We start from the raw sequence: 22,166 nt of genomic DNA on the forward strand, positions 1-22,166 counted from the left end.
CCTGAGCTCACACGGCTAGCAAATGGCTGAGCAGGGCCTGAAAGCCAGGTCTTTTGGACTCCTGGGAAATTCTGCTCCTACAGATAGGTAAGACATAAAGGAACTCTTGGCACCTTTTTTATTTATGTCTCCTTTAAATCACGTGAGAATGACAAACTTTGTTTTTCTACTTTTTTTTTCTGACATAATTATTATCTCTGCTCATTCCTTCCTCCCCCAAAGAGATGCAACTTTTCAGCACAAAAAGTCCAAATGTATTCTCTAAAAATGATGTATCTGGCACTGAGTCTACCTAAGAAAATGATTTTCCTCTGATGATAGAAGGCAGGAAAAGAAAGGTGATTTATCATAGAAATAAATAGCAGCTTTGAAAAGAATCACCAGTCTTATTTTTAGAACACCGCCAATTCTAAGTCAGAGCCGAGCAGAATGTTTCAGCCTTGGAGCAGCACACTCACGTGTGCATTCCAGCTGTGGGGAGGGACCTACTCGGGCAATCATGCTCTGTGTCCTGTGCAGGCTAGCACCTCTTTTCACAAAAGTGACAGGTCATCAGTGTGACAGGTGCATGGTGACATGCTGGCTAGGCTGCCCTGAAGTAAAGTCAGAGTCAGCTTCTGAGTTGAGGTGGGGGCAGGAAAATTAAATAATACCTGGGTTTGAGCAACTCCTGGGGAAGCGTGAAGAGCAAGTGGCTGCTGGGACTGTCTCCAAACCTGAGGGCTCTGTGACTGGCTCGGGCCTGGGAAGGTGATGGGCAAGATTGAGCCTCTTGCCATAGCTCTGCATTCCTCCGGGAGGCCATGGGTGTGTCCTGCAGTGGCTACACGGGAAAGAAGCAAAAAATGAGGACAGTTAATTTTCAGGGGAAAGACTGAAGAAGGCTTACCTTGCTAAGTGCCTGGCTCAGTTTTTACTGTTCATCCTAAGAGAGGAATTGAATACAAATGAATTCATCCTTGGAGAGGACGGATGTTACTCCCATCCTATACAAGTCTGTTGTCTTTCGTGACAGAGCTGCACCTGGGACCAGTGGCTATCCAGAGCTGCTCTCCACCACGGGGCTTGGTGAGAACCACAGTAGCCCTTGAGAGCCTGCGTTTGGCCCGCAGCACTGAGGTCTGCACAGCCAGCCCGTGGGACATGGGACTGCCTCACCACCTCCCCTTGGGGCCATTCACTCTGGCTTTAGCAGCAGGGCAGTGAAAGGACCAAGAGAGCAAGATACAGAAGGTGTGGGCGGCAGCACAGTCTGTGTCCACTTTCAGCAGAGCTGGCCCATGCACAGAAGTCTTTCCTGAGCTGGATGATGCTTTGAACTTTTGACCAGGACTGTTTTAATGCAGGGAACAATCATAGTAAATATGAAACATAACTAGAAAAATTGTTGGAAGTAACTGAGACTTGCCAGCCCCTATCCCTCCCCTGCTTTTCTCTGCTGCAAAGCCCAGATTTGAATGATCTGTCCATGCATTTCCCATGGGGCTCAGAACCCAGGAGGGATCTCCATTCTTTAAAGTGAATGGTGGGAATTCCTCTTGCTAGGGATTGGTTCAGGAATGAACATGTGACCCCTCCTGGCCAATGATTCCTGAGGGGCAGTCAGGGCGGGGCCTCTGAGAACAATTTCCTTCTCATAGAGAAAGCCAGGCAGATGGGTGCTTCTGGCGCCAGGTGTTGTGTATGAAGGATATATCACCCTCAACTGTGCAGAATAGAGCCAAAATGATGGTGGGGAAACCAAGCCCAGTCCTGACGCACCAGGCCTCAAGCCCCACCTATATCTGTTAATGTGATATTATAGACCCTCTGACTTGTTAAACCATTTTGCGGTGGATTTTTCTGAAATGAACAGCTGAAGGCTTCCCAACAGATTCAGCCCTTCATGATCAGATTTTCCTCCCCAATCCAATTCCCAGATAGGGTGCTCAGAATGCAAATTTGATGTTATTTAAAACATTACATGTTTATACATTGCTCGGTGGAGATGTTCAATCACCAAAAAGTTAAGGAATTGCTTAAAATCTCAGCCAGACCTGGACCCTACTGCAGCTTAGGATCTGAAATTCTGTAATAAAAGCTTCGTGTTAGCTACAGAAAAATGTCAACATTACATCAGGCCATCCAAGGCTTGCCTGGTCCGGTTGGAGTGTGATTCCAAGCTTACCTTCCCCAGCCTCCTTTTGCTACCAAATTTCCTCTGCTAACCAAGCTTCCTAAGCCTGCAGAGGCCACATGTGAAGAGCATGTGAATGTGAAGAGCACACGTGCCTAGGAAGAGCACATTCTTTGGGATTCTACAGCCCTAAGCTTCAAGTCTGAATCCACCATTCGCTGACAGGGTGCTCTCGAGCAAGGTTTTTTTTTTTCACCTCTCTGAGACTCAATTTCCTAACCTATAAAGTTGGCATTTTATTTTGCTCTTAGAGGGGTATGTTGAGAACTGAAAGAGATGGTATGAAGACTTGTGAAGATCAGAGAGAATGAACGTCAAGTGGCTCGTACCTGCGAGTTCCACTCCCATCCTGACTCCCAGCTTTGGGCTTCTGTTCATGTAGCAACACTAGTCGCTTGTGTAAAGCCAACCCATACTCCAGACACGGTTTGTGTGTCACCTCCTCCAGAAGGATTCCCCTGATCTCTGTGGCAGGAAAATTCCTGCTACACCACTCCTTCAGCATGTTTTGTCCCTTTTGTTGCTAGTGTGTTTTTTAGTAATAATTTAAAAATAATAATCATAGCTAATATTTACTGGATGTGTACCACATGCCAGGTACTTTTCCACATGTTTTGTGTTTATTACCTCATTTAACCATCCCCACACCATGACATAGTACTATGATATACCCTCATTTATGTTGCAGGAAATAGACCCACACAGAGGTCATATAAGCATCGAAGGTCATACCCCTAGTAAGTGATAATGCCTGATGCAAACCCAGGAAGTCTGACCCCAACGTCCAGTACTTAACCACAAAGCTCTGTTGCCTTCTCTCTGTTATTGGGCTTTTTGGAAGCAGAATTAATGTCTTAGTCCATCTAATCTGGGGCAAATTAAGTTCAGTGTACTCACTGTCTCCCACATCCATAGCTTCATTCCCACCCTATCTGCTAAAACCTGGATGTCCTGCAGGCACATGCTGCTCAATATGTCACAAACTCCACTCATTCTCTTTCCCTCCAAACACTTGTCCTCTCTCCGTGATGGTATGTCCATCATCTAGTCAATAACCCAGACTGGATGCCTCAGAATTATAGTAACTCCTGCCTCTCCTTTGCCACTACATTCCGTTATTATGAGTCATGTATATTCTATCTTCTAAATAGCTTTGAGTCCATTTGCTCATCTCCATCTCCACCATCGCTGTGCTAATTTAGTCTCTCAGTAACTTTCAGCCTTACAGTGAAAAAAATGAATATATGCCTTCCTTCCCAATGGGGCAGGGCTAAAGATGTTCTTTTCATAACAGTGCAATGACAACCCTTTGGGATTTATTAAGCATATTCCTTCTTAATGGCATAAAACATTTCTTATTATGTACCATCTATTCAACTCCCCCAAATCTTTGCACAGCAGGGAAATATTGGCAGACAAGCAGTGTGTGGTTGACGTTAAGTGAAAAGTGTGTTGAGCAGAAGCACATTGCTCTTAAGAGCACAGAGCCTGGAGTCAGGCTGCCTGGGTTTGAATTGCACCTCCACCTTTCGTCTGTGGGAGCTTAGGCAAAGTGCTTGCCTTTCGAAATCACAATATCCTTTTCTGTAAGATGTGGCTAGCAATAGTACTTCTCTCACAAGGTTACTTGTGGATTTAGTAAGAAAATCTACTTAAAGGGCTTAGCGCGATGCCTGGCACATTGGAAGTGCCCAGTGTTATCCATTAATCATATTAATTGTAACCTCAGACATGGGGAGGTCACACCGTTGACCTCAGGCAGAGCAAGGAATTCTTTAAGTCCTAACCCTGTGTTCAATTCATTCAGATGCTTCTACTCCTCCAAAAGAGGAATTTCCTTTGCTTTCAGCCTCTCTTAGAGCTGCACGTTAGAATCACCCAGAGAGCTTTACTCTTGCCACCTAGAGCCACCTCCAGAGCGTCTGACTTAGTTGAGTGGAATGCAACCTGAGCACTGGGATTTGAAAAACTCTCCAGGTATTACTCATGTGCAGTCAAGGTCAAGCCACACTGCTCTCAGCAGGGCCTGGGTGCACGTGTATATGTGTCACAGAGGTGGGACAGAGGAGTGTCTGTGGGAACAAAAAAGGGCATGGTCCCTGTGTTCTAACGACAGTCAACATACCTGCTGGAGACAGAACAGAAATGTCAAAAGAGAGAAACATCGGCTACAGAAATTGGTAAACCTCAGTCAAGGTTCTATTTGCTCCATAATTGCAAAAATTGCCAAATTTTCATTAAGATACAAAATAAAAGCTAAAAAGAAAACCGCTTTCCCATTTTGGTATGATCCAACTATTGACCTGCCAATCCCACTTCCCGAAGGCACTGATCACCAAGGCGTCGGGCGAGCTACACCCCTCCCGCCCCTCCCGCCCTCTCTCCAACACCTCCCTTGAGATGGCAAGAAGCAAAAGCCAGGATAAAGTTCTGACACTTACCTGGTTGATATTGAAAGTCTTGGCTTTGTTCAACCTTGTAGGATCTTTAAGCAACATTAGAAAAGGTGGTTTGTTTAAGCTGCAGCTTCCCAGGGACACATCTCTCTTGGTAGACTTAGTAGCCAAATCTAAGACTGTAGGACGCTCTGGCAACCTGGAATGAGGGCAGAAAAGAAAGCCACTGCCCATCTCTGACACATTAAGAAAGATGTATTGGCAGAGAGAGATTGTTCCCCAAAATACGCATTCTTACTGTCATGGCTTCGGCGTAACCTTTCATCTCCTGCCTGTACCTTCTATCTAGAGGAGTCATTAGGCTCACAGAAGTTGTGCTGTACCCACCCCTGTACTCCATAAAACACCCAGCGCTGTGCCTTGCCAGAAGAGGGCTTGAGAAACCTTTCTTCTTTATCCTTTCCTTTTGTTTTTGTATGACCAGGACTGAGGCAAAGACTGACTTCTACAGTTCTTCCTTTGGAATGGGTGTCATACAGAAATGAAATGTGCACAGAGGAGAAGCAAGGGCATTGGACGATCTAGAATGATGGTGCACACAAGGAAACCTCAGAAGTTAGTTTATGGAAGGATTTATCTCACTGTTTTTGAGTCAGAAAGTCTCACAGATAAATCTGTTTTATCTCCTGATTGTTGTCTATGTCTTGGTGGACAAGAGGAGCCCACAAGCTCCTAACAGGCTGCCTGAGGCTCATGACCAGTCCTGGGTCCTCCCTCTGCCCTGGGGAAGGTTTTGCTTCTTATCTAAAAATGATCATTTTGTATTAAAAGGAAGAACATTGAAACATTTTCATGCAAGCACCAGGCTCTACTCGGTCCATGTAAAATTACGTTCAGTGCTGTGGCGGCTTGGTTTCCTAGCACTGCAGTGTGGTCCACACAATTCCTTGGCCTTGAAAACTGGGAGAACTGATGAAATCTAATTGTGCAATCTTGATTAAAGTGAAATAATATTTCAGTGTGTATATTTTTCAGGGCCATAATCTGAAACTTAATTTTAATTAGACCTTTTCCAAGGTTATCTGCCAAAGCAGCTCCTACAAAGGAAGCGTGGGCCCAGGTGACTTTTAGTTGTTGTTGGTGGTGGTCATTTGTTTTTAATGTGTGTATTGTGTCAAATAAGTCATTTTTTGAAAGCTGATGGTAATCTGACTCTGCTAACAAACCAATGACACTCACTCTGCATCAGCAGGCTGTTCTGGTCAGCCACACACCCAGAAGAGGGTACGTACCTCTGGACAAAAACATTGCTGATACAGCCCTCAAAATCACTCCCTCCCAGGCGCAAGGATTTCTGGGAATTTGAAAAGTCTTGCAGCCTTTGGTTACTTTTCAGAGGCTGGTCATCAATGAGAAGCTGGAGTCTAAAAGAGGAGGAAAGCAAAACAAGAGTGAAAAAAAAAGATTGTCACCTTGTGGTCAACTTATTGTCTTCAATTCATACTCAATGTCCTTTACATAAAATAACTTGTTACACTAGACTTATTTTTAAGTAAGCATTTAAACTTTTTTCATGTATTTCTTTCTGCACATATTTTTATTAAAGTATTCTATATATACAGAAAGTGCATATGTCACAACTATACAGCTAAATGAGTTTTTGCAATGTGAACATACCAATATCACCAGCACCCAGATAAAGAACTGATCAGCACCCGAGGAACCATGGCGTCATATGTAGATGTAGATCTTTCATTCTCATTCCCCCCATTTTATTCCCCTATTTTGAATATACCACATTTTATCTATACATGCAATGTTGACTGGTTTTCTGTTTGTTTGTTTGTCTTTTTAATGAGGAAATGATATAGAAGCAGGAAGAAGGCCAGGACTTACTAGTAAAATAGTATCAGCATCAAGGACAAATATTTCACAAGAAAAGATACTAGAAAATTCCATTAAACTAAATAATATAAAATGGTTAGAACTCTGGCAGAAGTGCCATTCCACTCACCCAGAGTTGTCACTTATCACAGATATGTAATGCAGTAAACCATCCATGTACGTCTGTGGAGATTTAAATATTGGGCTGCTGCTATGCCTGGTGCTGAGTTCAATGTGACCATCTTCTAGCGTGACCTGTAGGCTACTTGTCTGAAAACATCATAGAATATATCCATCAATGCAATTCATTGGCATTTAAGGATTACGAATGTATCAATAGTGAATTTATGATCAAAATTATGTATACATGTAAAACAGTCAGGATGTTTTGACCCAAATGTTTTGACTTTGCTATTTTGATCAAAAGATTATTTTTAAATATTGTCACTCTGTGTTTATGCATGTAAAAAAAATCTTATGCAAAGTATTTCAACACTGATGAATTTATCAAAAGCATTTCATGGATCTACATTCATAAACCATTTTAATTTCTCCATCACTTATACCAAACAGTTAAACCCGTCCTAAATTTTTATATTTCCACTTTCTGATGAAGTTATTTTCATCAGATCAATTCTTTTCTGAATGAACTTTACAACGAAGCCTTGATTCATTAATTTATTTGTCGTATGTGATTATAACAATGACAGCTTCTCTTCAGTCATTATGAATTTTTAAAAGTTTCTGGTCATAATTTCTATGAAGTTCAATTTTCCACTGTCAAACTCTGCAGACATAAATTCTGGCAAGATGATTTGATTCTTTCTGTCAATTCTTAATAAAAAATGTACAGTTTTAGCAGTTGTCATTTTAATTTTGCTGATATTTTTCTACCAAGCACAATTTTTGTGGTTTTGTGCAAGATATAATTCTTCAGTGAGTTTTTAGTCTAAAATTATTTTACAGTGTGTGGTTGTAGCCATTGTCAGTTTCACTTTATGTTGACTTTATTTTTTAGTTGGCAAAATTCAGTGTGAATTAGATTAAAAAATGCTAATTGATATGTATCTCTTAGCTAACCCATTACAAAGTTGAGAGCAATGTTCCTAGGATATTTCTAGGATTCCCGCATTGCCAGGATTGATCTCATCTTCTGCTAAGCCAATTCTTCCATCTGCGTTTGACCGTTTTGTATACTGTGTACTAAGTGTCCCTATCCTTGGCAGAGAAAACAAGTGTTGGGTGTCAAAAGAATACATCAAAACATCCTGTTTTGATGGAAAAGCCACTCTCACCATCTAAATGTTAGCATGTGCTTCTTCAGCACTAGTTTTTTTGTTTTATTTTTTTATTATTATTAGTTTCAAGTGTACAAAACAATGTAATAGTTAGACAATTATACCCCTCACAAAGTGATAATCCCCCTCCCTCAATCTACGACCCCTCTGACATCGTATAGCTGTTACAGTTCCATTAACTCTATTCTCCATGCCGCACTCCACATCCTGTGACCATATATATATGCATATATATAAAATTATAGTTGACATTCAATATTATTCATCTTCAGCTTCAGGTGTACCATGATCTACAGCATCCCTGAAGTGATCTCCCTAATAAGACAAGTGCCCATCAGATACCCTACAAAATCTTTACATTATTGATTATATTCCCCAAACTGTCTTTTGTATCCCTGTGGCAATCTTGTGATTACCGATTGTGCTTTCTAATCCTTTCACCTTCTCCCTCATCCCCACCCCCTCCCATCTAACAACCCTCAGTTTTTTTCTCTATATCTCTGAGATTGTTTCTGATTAGTTTGTGCATTTATTCTATTCTTTAGATTCCACATAAAAGTGAGATCATATGGTATTTGTCTTTCTCCATCTGACTTATTTCAGCACTAGTTTTTGAAAATAGATCTCTAAAAGCTGATGAGGAAAGATAACAGGAGAGGAGAGGCCTTCTAATACAACATAATCAGAGTCAGCTACCGTCCTTCCTTTCAACAAATACTAGGAGTCTATTGTGCTGGAAATTCTAAAGAAACAATTCCAAGAATGACAGAATGCTACTTCTGTATTAAAATCCCACAAGGGGATTTCTTAGAATTAGCTGAATTCCACGCCTATAGAACCACACTAGCTAAACCCTCTTAAATGATGGAGGGTACCTCCTTGTTGAAGAGAATTTCTGTGGCTCTGTTGTACATGAACAAAGAGCAAAGGCCCTTCTTTTCTCCCATTCCCCAGATGTAAATATTGTCCAACTAGCTGCTGCCAAAGAAGAAGAGCTATCTTTCGTGGGAGCAAAAAGGAATAATGGGGATATGTTCTGATTTTTTTCTTAGATCTAAAACTTTAAGCTACATTATTACTTACAACAGTTATATTCACCTTGAGTCAAAAAATAAATTTAAAAAGAATGAAAATGAGGCCATGAATACCCACAAATGCAATTCTGTGAACTATCATGTACTGTCTAAGCCTGATTTCCTTTAGCACCTACCCTGCAATAGGGAATAACTTCCATGGTTGAAATATACAATGGCATTTACTGGATGATGATAGATAAAATGTCCAACTAGTTTACATTCAAAGTCCTTCCATTGTTTTTGACATCAAACTTTGAGTCAGGTTTAAATCATGTTCATGCAATATTCATGCAATATTTCATACCTGTGTTGGATAATTTAATAATATGCCACTGGGTTGAAAGGTCTGAAACCCAAAGGAGGCCTGGAACTGGCTGGCCAAGTCCAAATTGGTGAAACTCAATTGTCCTCCCCTGGAGAATGAGGCAGATCGCACGAGCTGATATGCAAAAACAGAATAAATTACTGGCATTGTAATCATTTCATGGCTGGAATACAGGTATCTTATCCTATGTCACTTCACCTGAACTGATTAATGTGGGAGGAAATTAATGTGTTTGCTTTTCTGAACAGTAATTTATCATTCACCTGTAAGTTTTTGTGTATGTGTAGTTGGTATTCCTTCTTTCCTACAAATTTAATATGCAAACCTGAGGAGGTTTTGCAAGTAGGTGGGGTGTGTGTAGGAGCCAGCACACAATAACCCTGTGTGCTACCAGAAGAAAGTCCAAAGTTGATGTGTTAACGTCCCAAAGATGGGTTGGTTGGGGAGCACTCCCTTGCAAGGTTTTGAACTCTTCACTTACCTTCCAGTCTTCTGAGCACTTCTTTGTTACTCCCACAGTATCATTCAACCTAACAACACCACTGGGTTTCTTCAGGTTTTTCATGCAGCCCCGAAAAGCAGGTGTAGAAATGTTAAACCTGATTGGGGATACAAAAAAGGGAAGAGATGTACCAGACCAGGCTTGCCTGAGAATTGGAGCTGAAACACTGCACTTTCTACTCACCTAGAAACAAGTACATATTTTATGGTTATCTGCTCTCAAGGGATTTCTATAATGCTACTTATTTTGTGATGCTGGGAAAACTTACTTCCTGTCTATGTGATTCTGCATTCTCACCTTTAAAAATGAACACAACAATGTTGACAGAAGACTGGCTAGAGTTCCCAAAAGATATAGAGACATTGAATAAGCTCAAAATCTAGAATTGCTCTTCCCCCACTCCTGGAGTCATGGCAGTGATCGTAAATTGGAAGTACATTAATAAATCAATATACTATAAATATTAATAAATATATAAATAACTTAATAAATAAGTAATTTATTAGAGCTTGGAATGCTCTAGAAAACTTTTTGCTCTTTTTTTTTTTTCTGTCCACTTTTAAGTTAGCCACGGTACACTCAGAAGAAACAAACTTACTTTTTGGTTCTAGTCAATTATAAAAAATGTGGCTTGGTATTTAACCAATGCCAGGCTGGAATAATGCAGAGCACTGTCGGGCCTCATATGCTCTATCCAACACCTCCTAACTGTGCAATCTGGGCAAGGGGTTATCATGAGGACTAAACAAGTTGATGTGCAGGAAGTACTTGGAACCATACGTGGCACGTAGTTGTGAACACTCAGGAAGTGTTTCTTACAGGCTCTAGGGTCAGACGGCCTGGGTTCAAGTCCTATCCGTGCTGCCTGAGCAGGTGACCTAACTTCTCTGTGCCTCTGTTTCCTCATTTATACAATGTGAATATTCTAATCTGTTTCATAGGGTTGTTGGGAGTTTAAAAGAGTTAATATGTGTAACACAGTCCAATGGAGCTTGGTCCAGAGCAAGGACTCAATGTGAGATGGTAGGCTCAGTAACTACCCCCACAGTAGTACAATCATTACAATGAGAGCCATTTCTAAAGCAGCTCTTCCTCTATGGCTGCCTTGGCATTTCCCCTTTGATTTGACTTCTGGATCTGTCTGGAGCTGAATTCACATAAAACATTAACATACATAAACCAACTGAAGTCCAGGCAAATATTTGCGCTTCTTAAACAAATGATGTACTAAGAAAAACACAAAGCTGGTTTCATTATAAATCCTTAAGGCAGCTCACTTTTCTAAATGGAAGGGTGGCAACATTCATTTTTATTCAATTCATTATAAACAGTTTAGCTACATGTAATATGCATAAAATTAAATTTCATTACAGGAAAAGGAAGAAAGGAATCCTCACTGGCATTGCAGCACGAGCTTAATTACTTTATAAAGATGGCTTTTTGTCTCGGAAAAGGAGGAAAGTTCATATGAATTCCTGGAGCTTGTCTATTTATACATATATTTAGATCCATTCTCTCTTTCATTTCAACATGTTTTAGACCCATCAAAATCTCCTGATATCCTTCGTTCCATAAAGCATAAGTCAAAGGAAAAAAGTGGCAGAAAAGAAAAAGGGAAAAGAAAGGCCACTAACAAATACAGAGCACCTATTTTGTGCAAGGCATTGTTATTTTATCCTCACAATAACCAGAGGGAGATATTTTCTTATCTAACATTTACGGAGCACTTACCATGGGCCAGGCACCGTGCTAATTCCTTTACTCTGAATCCTCACAACCACCCTCCGCGAGACAGTTACTATGCCTATGTTACAGGTGTAGCAGCAAGGAGGCTGCCGGAGGTTCACTTGCTTAAGGTCATGCAGCAGGAAAGTGGCAGCACTGGGCTCTGAGGGGTCAGTATGTCACATAAGCTAGTGTGACTCGAAGCCCTTGTGCCTTATGCTTACATTCCCACAGAACAGTTATCTACAGCAGAGATGTTAAGAGATGGAAGATTTAGCTCCACAATCCTTTGGGGCATTCTTGTTACTCTGGACCATTGAGGTCCTACAGTTCCATGTTTACTCCAGTCTGCAGGGTCTGAACACACTTGCTAGAGGAATGTGGCTGCATAAGGGTTTAAGTTGCCGTATTCATGCGCTAGTACACTGGGGTGTGTATGCATACCGTGAGCCAATCTATTCACAAAAGCTTAGACAGGTCCCAGCCTGCCGGAGGCTGATTTCAGAGAGCAGTAAGAGCAAAATGTAATCCTAAACCCAGAGCTGAGTACTTAGTAAATGTCTAATAGATCCTTGATTGGTTTTTACTTTTCAAATCATCTTTATTTTAATGTCTTATTATTTTACTCTGTGACACAATGAGATCAGTCCTCAGGAAATATTTCTTGTTGGTTTGGGACCCTCTGGCATTATCAGAGGAGATTTTCTTCTCTCATGGGAGGCAGATGGGATTAACAGATTGTGACTTCTGACTATAATTTTAAACAAGATCTGGGCCCCCATTCCTGGAAGATAAACTACAGTGAGAGGAGAAAACAGAACACCCACAAATCTCTTGGTCAAAGCTGCATCATTTGGAGATCACACAAGCTTGCTTTGCTCCACGTTGCTTAAGCACTTACTGTCTGTAAGGGACTTCCATTTATGCCAGGGGTCAGAAGGCCTCCCTCCTTTGAAAGAATTGCTCGTTGCACCGACAGAGCTCAGCTTTGTGTTATCAGTAAAATTCCTCTGTGCCCACCCAGCCTCCCAGTGGCCCATATCGGAGGGTTTTTCAGGACTCTCTGACTCTCAGTTCTTCATCTGTAAAATTCAGAGGTTACACACCATGATGTACAAGGTCCTTCCCAGTTCAAAGCCTCTAAGGAGTAAAGACAGTCACTCCAAACACTATTAAAGCGCTAAGCTTTCTCACCTGCATTTTTTTTAATTAATTAATTTATTTATTAGTTTCAGGTGTACAAAACAAGGTAATACTTAGACGTTCATCATTTATATCCCTCACACTGTGAACCCCCCCCCCCCATCCACTATCCCTGCGACCTCACACCGAGCCATCACATTATATATATAAAATTATAGTTGGCATTCATTAATGTTTAGCTTCTGGTGTACAATGCCATGATCAGGCATCCACAGTATCCCTGAGGTGGTCTCCCAAATAGGACGCATGTCCATCGGATAACCCAACAAAATCTTTACAACATTATAGAATACCTTCCCCAAATTAATTTTCAAAAAAATACCCTGAGGCCATCTTGTCTCACCTGCATTTTTGTCTTTTGGGACAACCCTGACAACTTTAAAACAAAGATTAGTGCCTCCTTACTAAGGATGGACCAATGCTCAAATGCATAAGGATTCTAGAAGGAAGAAATTTTTGCACCACACTTTATAAATCACATCTAGTCCTCCTTCCAACTGATTAATAAATTAGAAAAAGAGTTAACTAGTCTCAGATCGCATATAAAAGTAATCATAATCAAACATTCTGGGAGCTCTCTTATCTTAGTCATGAAGCTGTACTAACCCCTCTAGGTTATCTTCTTTTCTCACCTTATCGTCAGCTATCTAAAAGCCTTTTTGGAGGATATCAACAAATTAACAAAATGGAAAAGTTACTTTTAAATACATTCTCAAAGTGGTTTTTTTTTTCTCATTCAGATTAAGTTTTACTTCTTTTCAAATGAATTTAATTAATTCCTCTATTCATTAATCTGAGAAACAATTGTATGCCTTTTCCATGCTCAATAAAAGATAAGAGGGCAGGTAATACAGATGTGCCTTTTATTCTAGAGATGCTTCCTGAAGGCAGCAACCCCAGCTTTCAGTGCCCAGTGCTGCTTGTCAGGCATGGGACCATCTGTGTTCTTCTACACCACCTTTAAGGACCCCAGGGCCACAGCCTCCATTCTAATTGGTAACACTGTGTTCCTTGTGGTTTCTCTCCTCCCAAGTATGACAGTGGGGGTGGGACACAGTTCCCTCCCCCTCTCCCATTATCCAGTCTTTATAGCCTATTTTACTCTGTTGACCAACACTACTACTACTGAAAAGCTAACTTTATGTGTTTATTTGCCATTAGAGTTTAAAAAGGTAAACTGATCAGTAGCAAGCATAACCACAAAGAGAAGCAATCTGCTTCTTTTTTAAAAAATACATATCATTTTACCTTTCCCTGATTGAAAGTGGAATTCCTCCCAGATAATATGTGTTGAAATCAAATATTTCACCGTCAATTTTAACGTTTTGAGAATTCACTCTTATCCACATAAGTTCCTGGAGTTTTCCAATGTTGATTTGAATCTTCAATAAATGACAGATGAGTTAGCGAGCAATGGGAAATAAAAGAATAGCATTCACAGTGGTTCAGAGCTATTATATTTCTGTCTTTCTTCAGATTCATTTATATACATGGTAGAAGACCCTGAGCAGTAGCATTTTTGTAGAAAATATAATATTAAAACATTTTAATAAAAATGTTTACATTTGAAATTAATCATGTTTTATATATGCCATATACCAGGGGTGCCAAAAAAGTGTATACACATGACTTGTATTCATCTTTTGTTATAAGTATATATTATTACAATTTTTATATAGTTTTTCCTTTCTTAAAATGTGTATACATTTTTTGCACCCTCTGTACTTACATATGTCATTACTTATGTCATGCCCAAATGTTCATATTTTAAAAGCTCATGTCTCTTAGTTAATAATTATAAATCTATCTGGTAATAGGAAAGTGTTTGGGGCACTGTCTTAATTTTAAAGGACAAAAGACCTTTAACAATTCAAGTAAGCAGGCTCAAAGGATATACCAAATGATCTTCCCCGTTGTTTATGAGGTCTTTAATCTTTTTTTCTTGTGGTGGCTCTGAATTCAGTTTGTATCGCACCAGGAGACTGCCATCTTCTATATTTAGAGAGATGAAGCGATCCTAGAGCATGGAAACAACGTAGATTACCAGGAGAATCAACAGAAGACGAGCTAAGCACTGGAACTCAAGTTACTCTCAAATTACAGACTGCTCTCAGCACCAGCTGCCTCCTTAATTTAAAGGGACAATAGTGCTGTAAAATCCAACTCCTGGGATTGGTATGATGGTTAAATGTTACAAGTCATGTTAAACATTATACACAGTGGTTGATAAACAAGAAGGACACAAGAAATGCTAGCTCTTATCGTGATTTCGTTTCACAGCAATCTATAACTAGCAGGTAAAAATGGAACCCGAAAAGATACAAATCTTTAGCATAATGTGAAAACAAGACTGCTACCTTTTGGAGAGAGGTAGGGTCTTACTTAAACCCAGCCATTTTCCACCATCTGTTTTCTGAGTTACCACTATGTCTCAGTCCCGTGTGCTAGCTCATCCCCCGTTAAGTCCCATTTAAGTGCTGGGAGTTCTTCCGTATCCTGCATGAGACCTCTTCCTCCCACCAGTCGTTGCCTCACAATCACAGTCATTCCGTTGGCTCCAGGTGTATCCATGAAGCTCAAATGTTTTCCTCCAGTCTTTTCAGGGCTAGGTCTGTACATCTGATTACCTTATTGCTATTGTTGGCGTGATGCACAGATACTCAAATTCAGAATGTCTCTAACTGAACTCACGATCTACATGCCTGCCACCTGGTGCCAAGCCAGTCTCTCTGTCCTTCATGCTACTCTTTCCTCCTTTCTCTCTCTCACCACTAATCACCTTGCTGACAAATAGTAAACAGCCACAAACCCACTAGGAGTCATTCTTGATTCTTTCCATCCAATCAAATCTTAATTCCACCATTTCTTAACTCTCTCTTCTGTTACATGTCACCTAGTCTCAGTCACAACTCCTTCAGCTGGACAGCATGCACAGCAATAATACATTGTCCCCCCATGTTCATTCTGTCCCCTCTCAAATCCATTTTCCACAGAGTGGTCTTTTGAATATGCCAGTGTGAGCACGTTACTCTCCTTTGCTCTCAGGATAAAGCCCTAACTCTTTAGTAGATGCTTTGAGGCCCTGACCACCCCTTCAGCTTCATTCTTCTGTGATCCCTCTGCCTCTTTGTGCCCCACACAGGCCACCATTCAGTCCCTGAGTGCTCCCTGCCCTTCCTATGTCTAGGACTTCTTCTTGCCCCTCCCATCACATGGATAACCCTCTTCCCTTCAAATGCTGTCTTCTACTTGTCCTCCAGATCTCAGATTAAGTGTTAAGACAGGGGGATTGTAATCGTGGCACTAAATCTTCTATTTTGAGATTTGGATCTCTGGTATAATTTGATTCGACAAGTGTAATTTAACTTGGGACTTTTTGAAAGCTTTCTTTTCTTCGCCTCTTAATAATTCTGCTTCCTGTACATTTATTATGCAGCTTCAATTGTTCTGTTTACTTCAGCCCAGTGCAGGCCCTGTGACTTGGGAGAGATTTTGCATCTGTGTGGGATCCACGCCTGGCTCCAACTTAAATCTACATAACATATGCAAAGATTGTGATAACCAGCTTCACCACACCTTCCCCCACCTCCAACTGTAGGCAAAAGCAATTTACATCCTGGTTAGAAAATATAAAACTTGAGACCAAACAAAGACTCGATGCAGCAGTTTCCAGCAGACTCTGCCCAGCTGACCCTTCTCTTACTTTAATAAATCTTTCTTCGGTATTTCTACCTGACTTGTGAATTCTTTCACTGTCCACGAGCGAGCAGACAGAAAATTAAGCATCCTTTGTTCAAGAAATTCTTTTCTGTTAAAAATCCTCATTACACCCCAAACTGACTCTCTACATGGCTCCTCACCATTGTGATGAATTAATGAACCAATTAATGAACATAAATTTGTTTACTATTTGTCTTTCCTCTCTAAAGTCCTTGGGGGCAGGAACCATGTCTGTCTTGGTTGATTCTGAATCCCCGTCATGGTGTAAGACACATACTTGAACCAGCCATCTCTTAGTGGAAAGATAAGCTGAGGAATTTCTCCCATAGGGCTTGAAGGTTTGCTCTTACATAGTTCCCTAATGGTAAGAAGGCTTCTCTGAAGTCTTCTGCCAGAGTCCTTATCTACAAGAAAAATCAGACCTTAGCTAGATCCTAAACCTTGCCCTTGGAAGCTAGTTAGGGTTCGTCACACTCATAAGTAACAGAATAACATTGATTTACTGAGAGTAATGAGCCATCCTACATAACAGCAGCACTCTAGATGATTTTCTCTTATCTGGTTACTAGCATATCGTATAATAACTTTTCTTCTAATATAAGTAGTATTTCTGGTTGTTAGTCTCTAAGAACTTCAAAATGTAGTAGTTCGTGTGCTGGAAAACAACTGCCTTGTCCTGAAGATGCTGTGGGACTTCACAGCTCTCCGCATTCTTCTGGTAGGTCGGGATCTTCCCAACCCATCACAACTGTTCAGCCTTGGAATCTCCAGGAGGGTCCAGACCAACCCCATAGAGGAGAGTTGGACCAGGCCTGTATTCCTACCTGGCAGGTAGAAGAGTCTGGTAAAATCCCAAGCTCCTTATTAATCCCACATTCTCAGACTAAAGATCCTATGGGCGGATCCATATTTCTCCAGAAATGCTACTTGTGGAGCAACTACAGAAGGACTGTTCATAGGAGCAGCCAACTCCAGGCCCATCTACCAGCAGATGGTGCTGACGATAACTTACAGAGTGCCACTTGGGACTTTTCCAAACTAGACGATTTTAAAATGGCCTCTAGGAATCTCACCTGCTTGATAACAGAGAAGCTTCCATGTCTTGGGAAAGCAAGGGTCCGGTTGGTAAAGACAACCCCAAAGAGCCTGACAAAAATCAGACCAAGATGCAAAGAGCAGGAGGTGAAACAGTCTAGCTCTCAGAGACCCCAGGAGGTCTTCACATGTTTTTAGGCAGAGTATAAGTACATTATTAGGCAAATAGTAATTTTCAAAGAATGAAATTGACAATGAGAATGGAATGGGAAAGGGGGCAATTTCTCCCACATTTTGGTGGCATGTTCTCAAATTCCTGATTACTTACTTGCCTTATTAAGATACACACTCCCATAGCCAAACAAAGTAGAATTGGGCCAAGGGAAAGGATGCAGGTGACATTTGCAGGTAATACAGTCTTTCAGATCTAGTTGGTTGTTTAATAACCCAGTTACCCCCAAGTTGACTGATTGAATAGACATACTAGCTAATATTTAGATGCTTATTATAGATTACCTGGTTTTCCGCAAAAAATAGCAAACCTCTGTCCATAGTGGTCTGAATCGTCTGTGAAAAGGTTAGGAAGGAGGCCTTTGATTGAGTTGAAACTCGTGCATAGCCTGTACCTTCAAAATAACTTTTGTCTGACTCTTCCTTTCTCCTGTCAACATGAATCATTATAAGTTAGAACATGGCAGCAAAGTATTACCACACAAGTGTGTTTATTGATACGAGATGCTATCTGAAAAACAGCAAAGCACATACAATCTAGTTGTCATGATTTTTTAAAGAAGAGGAAACATATTTAAAATGTTAAAATAGTTAGCTATTTCTCCTGGATGTTTTCTTATACTCTATGATAAGGAAATCTTAGCTCAACAACGATAAACAGTCAAGAGTCCTTTTTGGAAATATCTATTGAGGCATAGCAGCTGATGAGCTTGAAATGTAAGAAATTGTTAACTTGAAATATAATACTTTTATCCTGAGTAATAAGTACTTAATCTGTTCCATATAAGAATATTCCAAATCCTTTTAAATAGAGGGAAAGTCAGGAGTTCAAGGCAGCAATTTTCAAATAGGTACAGATATCAGAGTACCTAGAAAGTCATGGTGTACTTTGTGGACCATTAGTTTTTGGAAATTTACAGTAAATATATATTTGTGTGCCTAAATCAGGTACCATCTAACACTGAATATTTTGTGGTGGAGTGAACCAAAAATTTAAGAAAGATTTATTTGTTGCAAAATTGAGAAAACCTTATCAATCTAACATTATACACATGAGGAAAAGGCTGCCATTATTAGATTTTAGGGATGGACTAACATTGTTGCATGCAAGAATGACTTAAGAATTGCGGGCAACTAGTCATATCAACAGCATCTCACTGGCTATCCTTTATTATATGTCATATACCTGCAAGTTAATAAAATCAGTTATAGAGACTAGTTTTTAGCTTTTACTTACCTTCTACAAGGCTCTACTTCAGTTGTGTTGAGATTAAAACTTTTCTTGAAGTTGTACAAGCTCAGAACATTTTCATTGAGGTCATCTAATTCAATACAACCTTTGTACGGAGAGAATTTCAGTCTACTAGGAAGCTGAAAAAAATGAAATGAAAATCTACTTATTGAACAAAGGACAATGATCAGCTTGATCAAGAAATAGTATGAATCTATCACTTAAATATCAACATAGAATAGGGGTTCAGAATGTGGACCCTGGAACCCAATTCCCTGGCTTTGCTATTTACTAGCTGTATGACCTTGGGGAGGTTATTCAACTTCTTTGTCTATTTCCTCATCTGTGAAGTGTGAATAATAATGATGCTTTTTAAATTAATATACTTAAACCTAGATCACTGCACATAGGAAGTACTCCAGTATTAGCTATTATCACTGGATAAGCTTTAAGAATATATAGTTAAATCCAGCTTATACATGATTCATATTTTGAGATGTGAGGTCATTATACCAAATTAAAATTTAAATATTTTCACTCAGTGAAATAACATTTGCACTTACTCTAAAATCAGGTGGGTAACTTCCAACATAAAATACAACATTTTCAGGATCCAGATTCAGGAGTGTGTTGCTATTTCCACTGTCCATGTCATGTAAGTGAGGTTTTTCTGGTTTATTGGATGTGGCTCGTTTGGTGTAATTGAGCTTTGCAAACTGATAAATTCTGTTTACAAATAAATTAGACAATAAAGTTACATAACATTTTATGCAAAAATGAAAAAAAAGATCAAAGCAATGATATTAAAAATGGGGTTCAGCCACAAGTACAATTGAAGTTTAGTGAGTGTAAGTCAGATTAACACAGACTTGTACCTCTGAAATTTTACCCGGTCCATAACCGCCTCCTGAGTTTCACTCTCTGTCAAGGTCTGGTCCACCTGGAGTTCAGCCTCGCGGTCTCCCAGGTTGTAGACACACCTGAGCTGGCCGTCTATGACTGCCATGCCAATGTAGTCCCTGGAGGCCTGGAGGTGTAAAGCCCATCTCAGAGCACATCACACACTGCTTTCTTTCAACTTGCCAGCCCAAGAGAGCGCATTTCAAATCACTAATGGGTTTTATGCAATAAGCCTTGGGCAGACAGAATAAATGAGGTATATCCTTGCACCGAGTAACACAGACAGAACACTTAATTAACAATGTCTGAGCCGTCTTGGCTCATGGTATAGTGTGCTCATTTATTCACTCCCCCATTTGCTCAATCTACAAATATTTGCTGAGCACCAGCCAGCAAGATGAAGCAGACATGGGCTCAGGTCTCCATTAGATTTTAGTCTGGGAAGGGAGATAAGCCGTTTTTATTCTCTCCATACCATACAATGTTCTCTTAACACATTGCGCATTCCTCTGTGATAACACCTAGAACCCTATATACTATCACGGTCAGCTACATACGTTATCTTTCTTCCCCGTTATATGAGCATTTTAAGAAGACACAAAATTTTTTAAGTTGTGATAAAATAGATCATTTAAACCAGTTTGAAGTATACCTTAAGTACATTAAAGAAACACATTTGTGTTTATCATAAATACAGGATATGGTATTTAGTAGGTATCTGGTATAAATTTGTTGAAGGAATAAAGTAATGTCATTTTGTCATAATACAAAGCAAAAAGTTATGACCTTGAAACATGAAAGAGTGATTAATAATAGTGTCAATTTCAGAATCGTTAATTATGGAGTCCATTAGTGACAGTCAACCATTTCTTACTGGACAGAATTTTCAAAAAATGTGTTTCAGATATTTCTTTTCCAGAAATTGTTTCTTATCCCAATCAGTGATTAACTTTTCCTCTGACAATTAAGTTGAAGAAATGTATTTTAACTGGAGGGATTAAAAGCTAAAATGAACTATTCATAATGTCAGTAGTGGCTTAAAGAATTTAGAATTATAAAGAGATGGGGCAACTGGATTTCTGATTAATTAGCTAGGAGAGGCTTCATTTGCTCCACTCCTCATCCACAGATGGTCCCCGCCCCACAGACTTGAGGAAGGGCTGGGGCTGGACGTTCTGAAGAAGAGAAGAGGGTCATAATTCTGTGAGGAAGAACTACTGTTGATTTCCATGAAGCCTTAATATTGTGGCCCTGCTCATGTGGGGAGAGAGGCTAACCTTTAATCCCAGATGTGTATGTGCTCTGGGTACACATGTGTGCCCATGTGATGGGCCCATCAGGTAAGGCCTCTAATCTGCCAGCAGAGAACAATCTGTGACTGACGAAGCCCCTCATAGCACCATAAGAGGTAGTGGAGCTTGTTGACATGTTGGTGGGATTTCCTCCTGCTGTGCCAACGGCAGTGACACAGTGGTGTCATGCATCTCAAAACCTGTGCTTTGTTTTAAGAACAAAAGAAATGTCAAAGCAATACTTACGTCTTTATTCCCAAGGTACATCACAAACATATTCTCATTCCCCCCATTCTCTCTTGATTCAGGTCTTTGGAGAAACAAAGAAAGAGATGTGTATCCTTTCAAATCGTCCAGGTCATTTGGCAGCCGGACTTCAACTCCAGATTTACCATTGAATCTCATGGGGATGGCGACCTGTGAGGGAAAGATCTATGGTATTAATCTGTGAGGAAAGTGGGCATGCTCAGGGTGGTAGATTGTGACTTTGTAGCAACTCCTTTGAACTGTTTCCGAGTTGTTAGGGTAAAGAGCAAAAGACTGTGAATGTCTCCTAGACCTGGATTATGAACTCATGAAACTGTTTCAGGAGCTGAGTAATAAACATTCATATTCTTTCTGGTTTTCATCCCCCCTGATCTTTGAGAAGTGCATTTCATTCTCTGTGCAGAAATATAATCATTATTATAACAATAATCCTAACCCTGGCAGGTTTTTGTGTCGATGAGCTAACACATCGTACGGAAACACTTAGCATGACGCCTGGCATAAAGACATGATACAATCAAAAATATTTTTGCCTGGCATATAGTAAATACATAATACAATCAAAAATATTTTTTAAAGGAGTTTTTTAAGGAACTGTTTCCCATGAGCATATTATATGCTATGGTTGCATTTATCACAGGCACTCAGTCCTAAAAATGTGTGTATCAAAGCTCTCTAAATTAGTGCTTCTTAAACTATGGAGAAGGAATTTTTTTAAAAAAAAAATTTTTGTCTAATCTGTCCCGGACCAAATCTTTTGTAAAACATATTAAAAATTAAATTACTAGAAAAATGAAATATAGAAGGTATTTTTCCACTGGTCCCATGCTTGGATGTTGAGGCAATTCAAATTAAAAAGTTTCTACACATTTACTCTCAATTTTGTGCTTATATATAACAGAAAA

The 22,166-nt window shown here is 40.0% G+C and overlaps 1 protein-coding gene across 2 annotated transcripts in view; it reads right to left on the reverse strand.

Annotated features, from left to right (window-relative positions):
• Nucleotides 1-22,166, reverse strand: part of LAMA3 (laminin subunit alpha 3) — a 250,555-nt gene that overhangs the window by 12,440 nt on the left and 215,949 nt on the right. For both annotated transcript variants that reach the window (XM_081078751.1, XM_081078752.1), the window contains 13 exons: nt 21,241-21,411; nt 19,678-19,829; nt 19,366-19,528; nt 18,809-18,942; nt 17,857-18,001; nt 14,483-14,602; nt 13,834-13,967; nt 9,637-9,754; nt 9,135-9,269; nt 6,587-6,726; nt 5,865-5,996; nt 4,618-4,771; nt 654-823 (listed from right to left, as the gene is read on the reverse strand). In XM_081078751.1, the coding sequence (XP_080934877.1) occupies nt 654-823; nt 4,618-4,771; nt 5,865-5,996; nt 6,587-6,726; nt 9,135-9,269; nt 9,637-9,754; nt 13,834-13,967; nt 14,483-14,602; nt 17,857-18,001; nt 18,809-18,942; nt 19,366-19,528; nt 19,678-19,829; nt 21,241-21,411 (1,868 nt within the window). The remainder of the gene's footprint in view (nt 1-653; nt 824-4,617; nt 4,772-5,864; nt 5,997-6,586; nt 6,727-9,134; nt 9,270-9,636; nt 9,755-13,833; nt 13,968-14,482; nt 14,603-17,856; nt 18,002-18,808; nt 18,943-19,365; nt 19,529-19,677; nt 19,830-21,240; nt 21,412-22,166) is intronic.

The sequence above is a fragment of the Rhinolophus hipposideros genome (genome assembly GCF_964194185.1).
Source record: "Rhinolophus hipposideros genome assembly, chromosome: 17".
In the NCBI taxonomy this organism is placed as follows: domain Eukaryota; kingdom Metazoa; phylum Chordata; class Mammalia; order Chiroptera; family Rhinolophidae; genus Rhinolophus; species Rhinolophus hipposideros.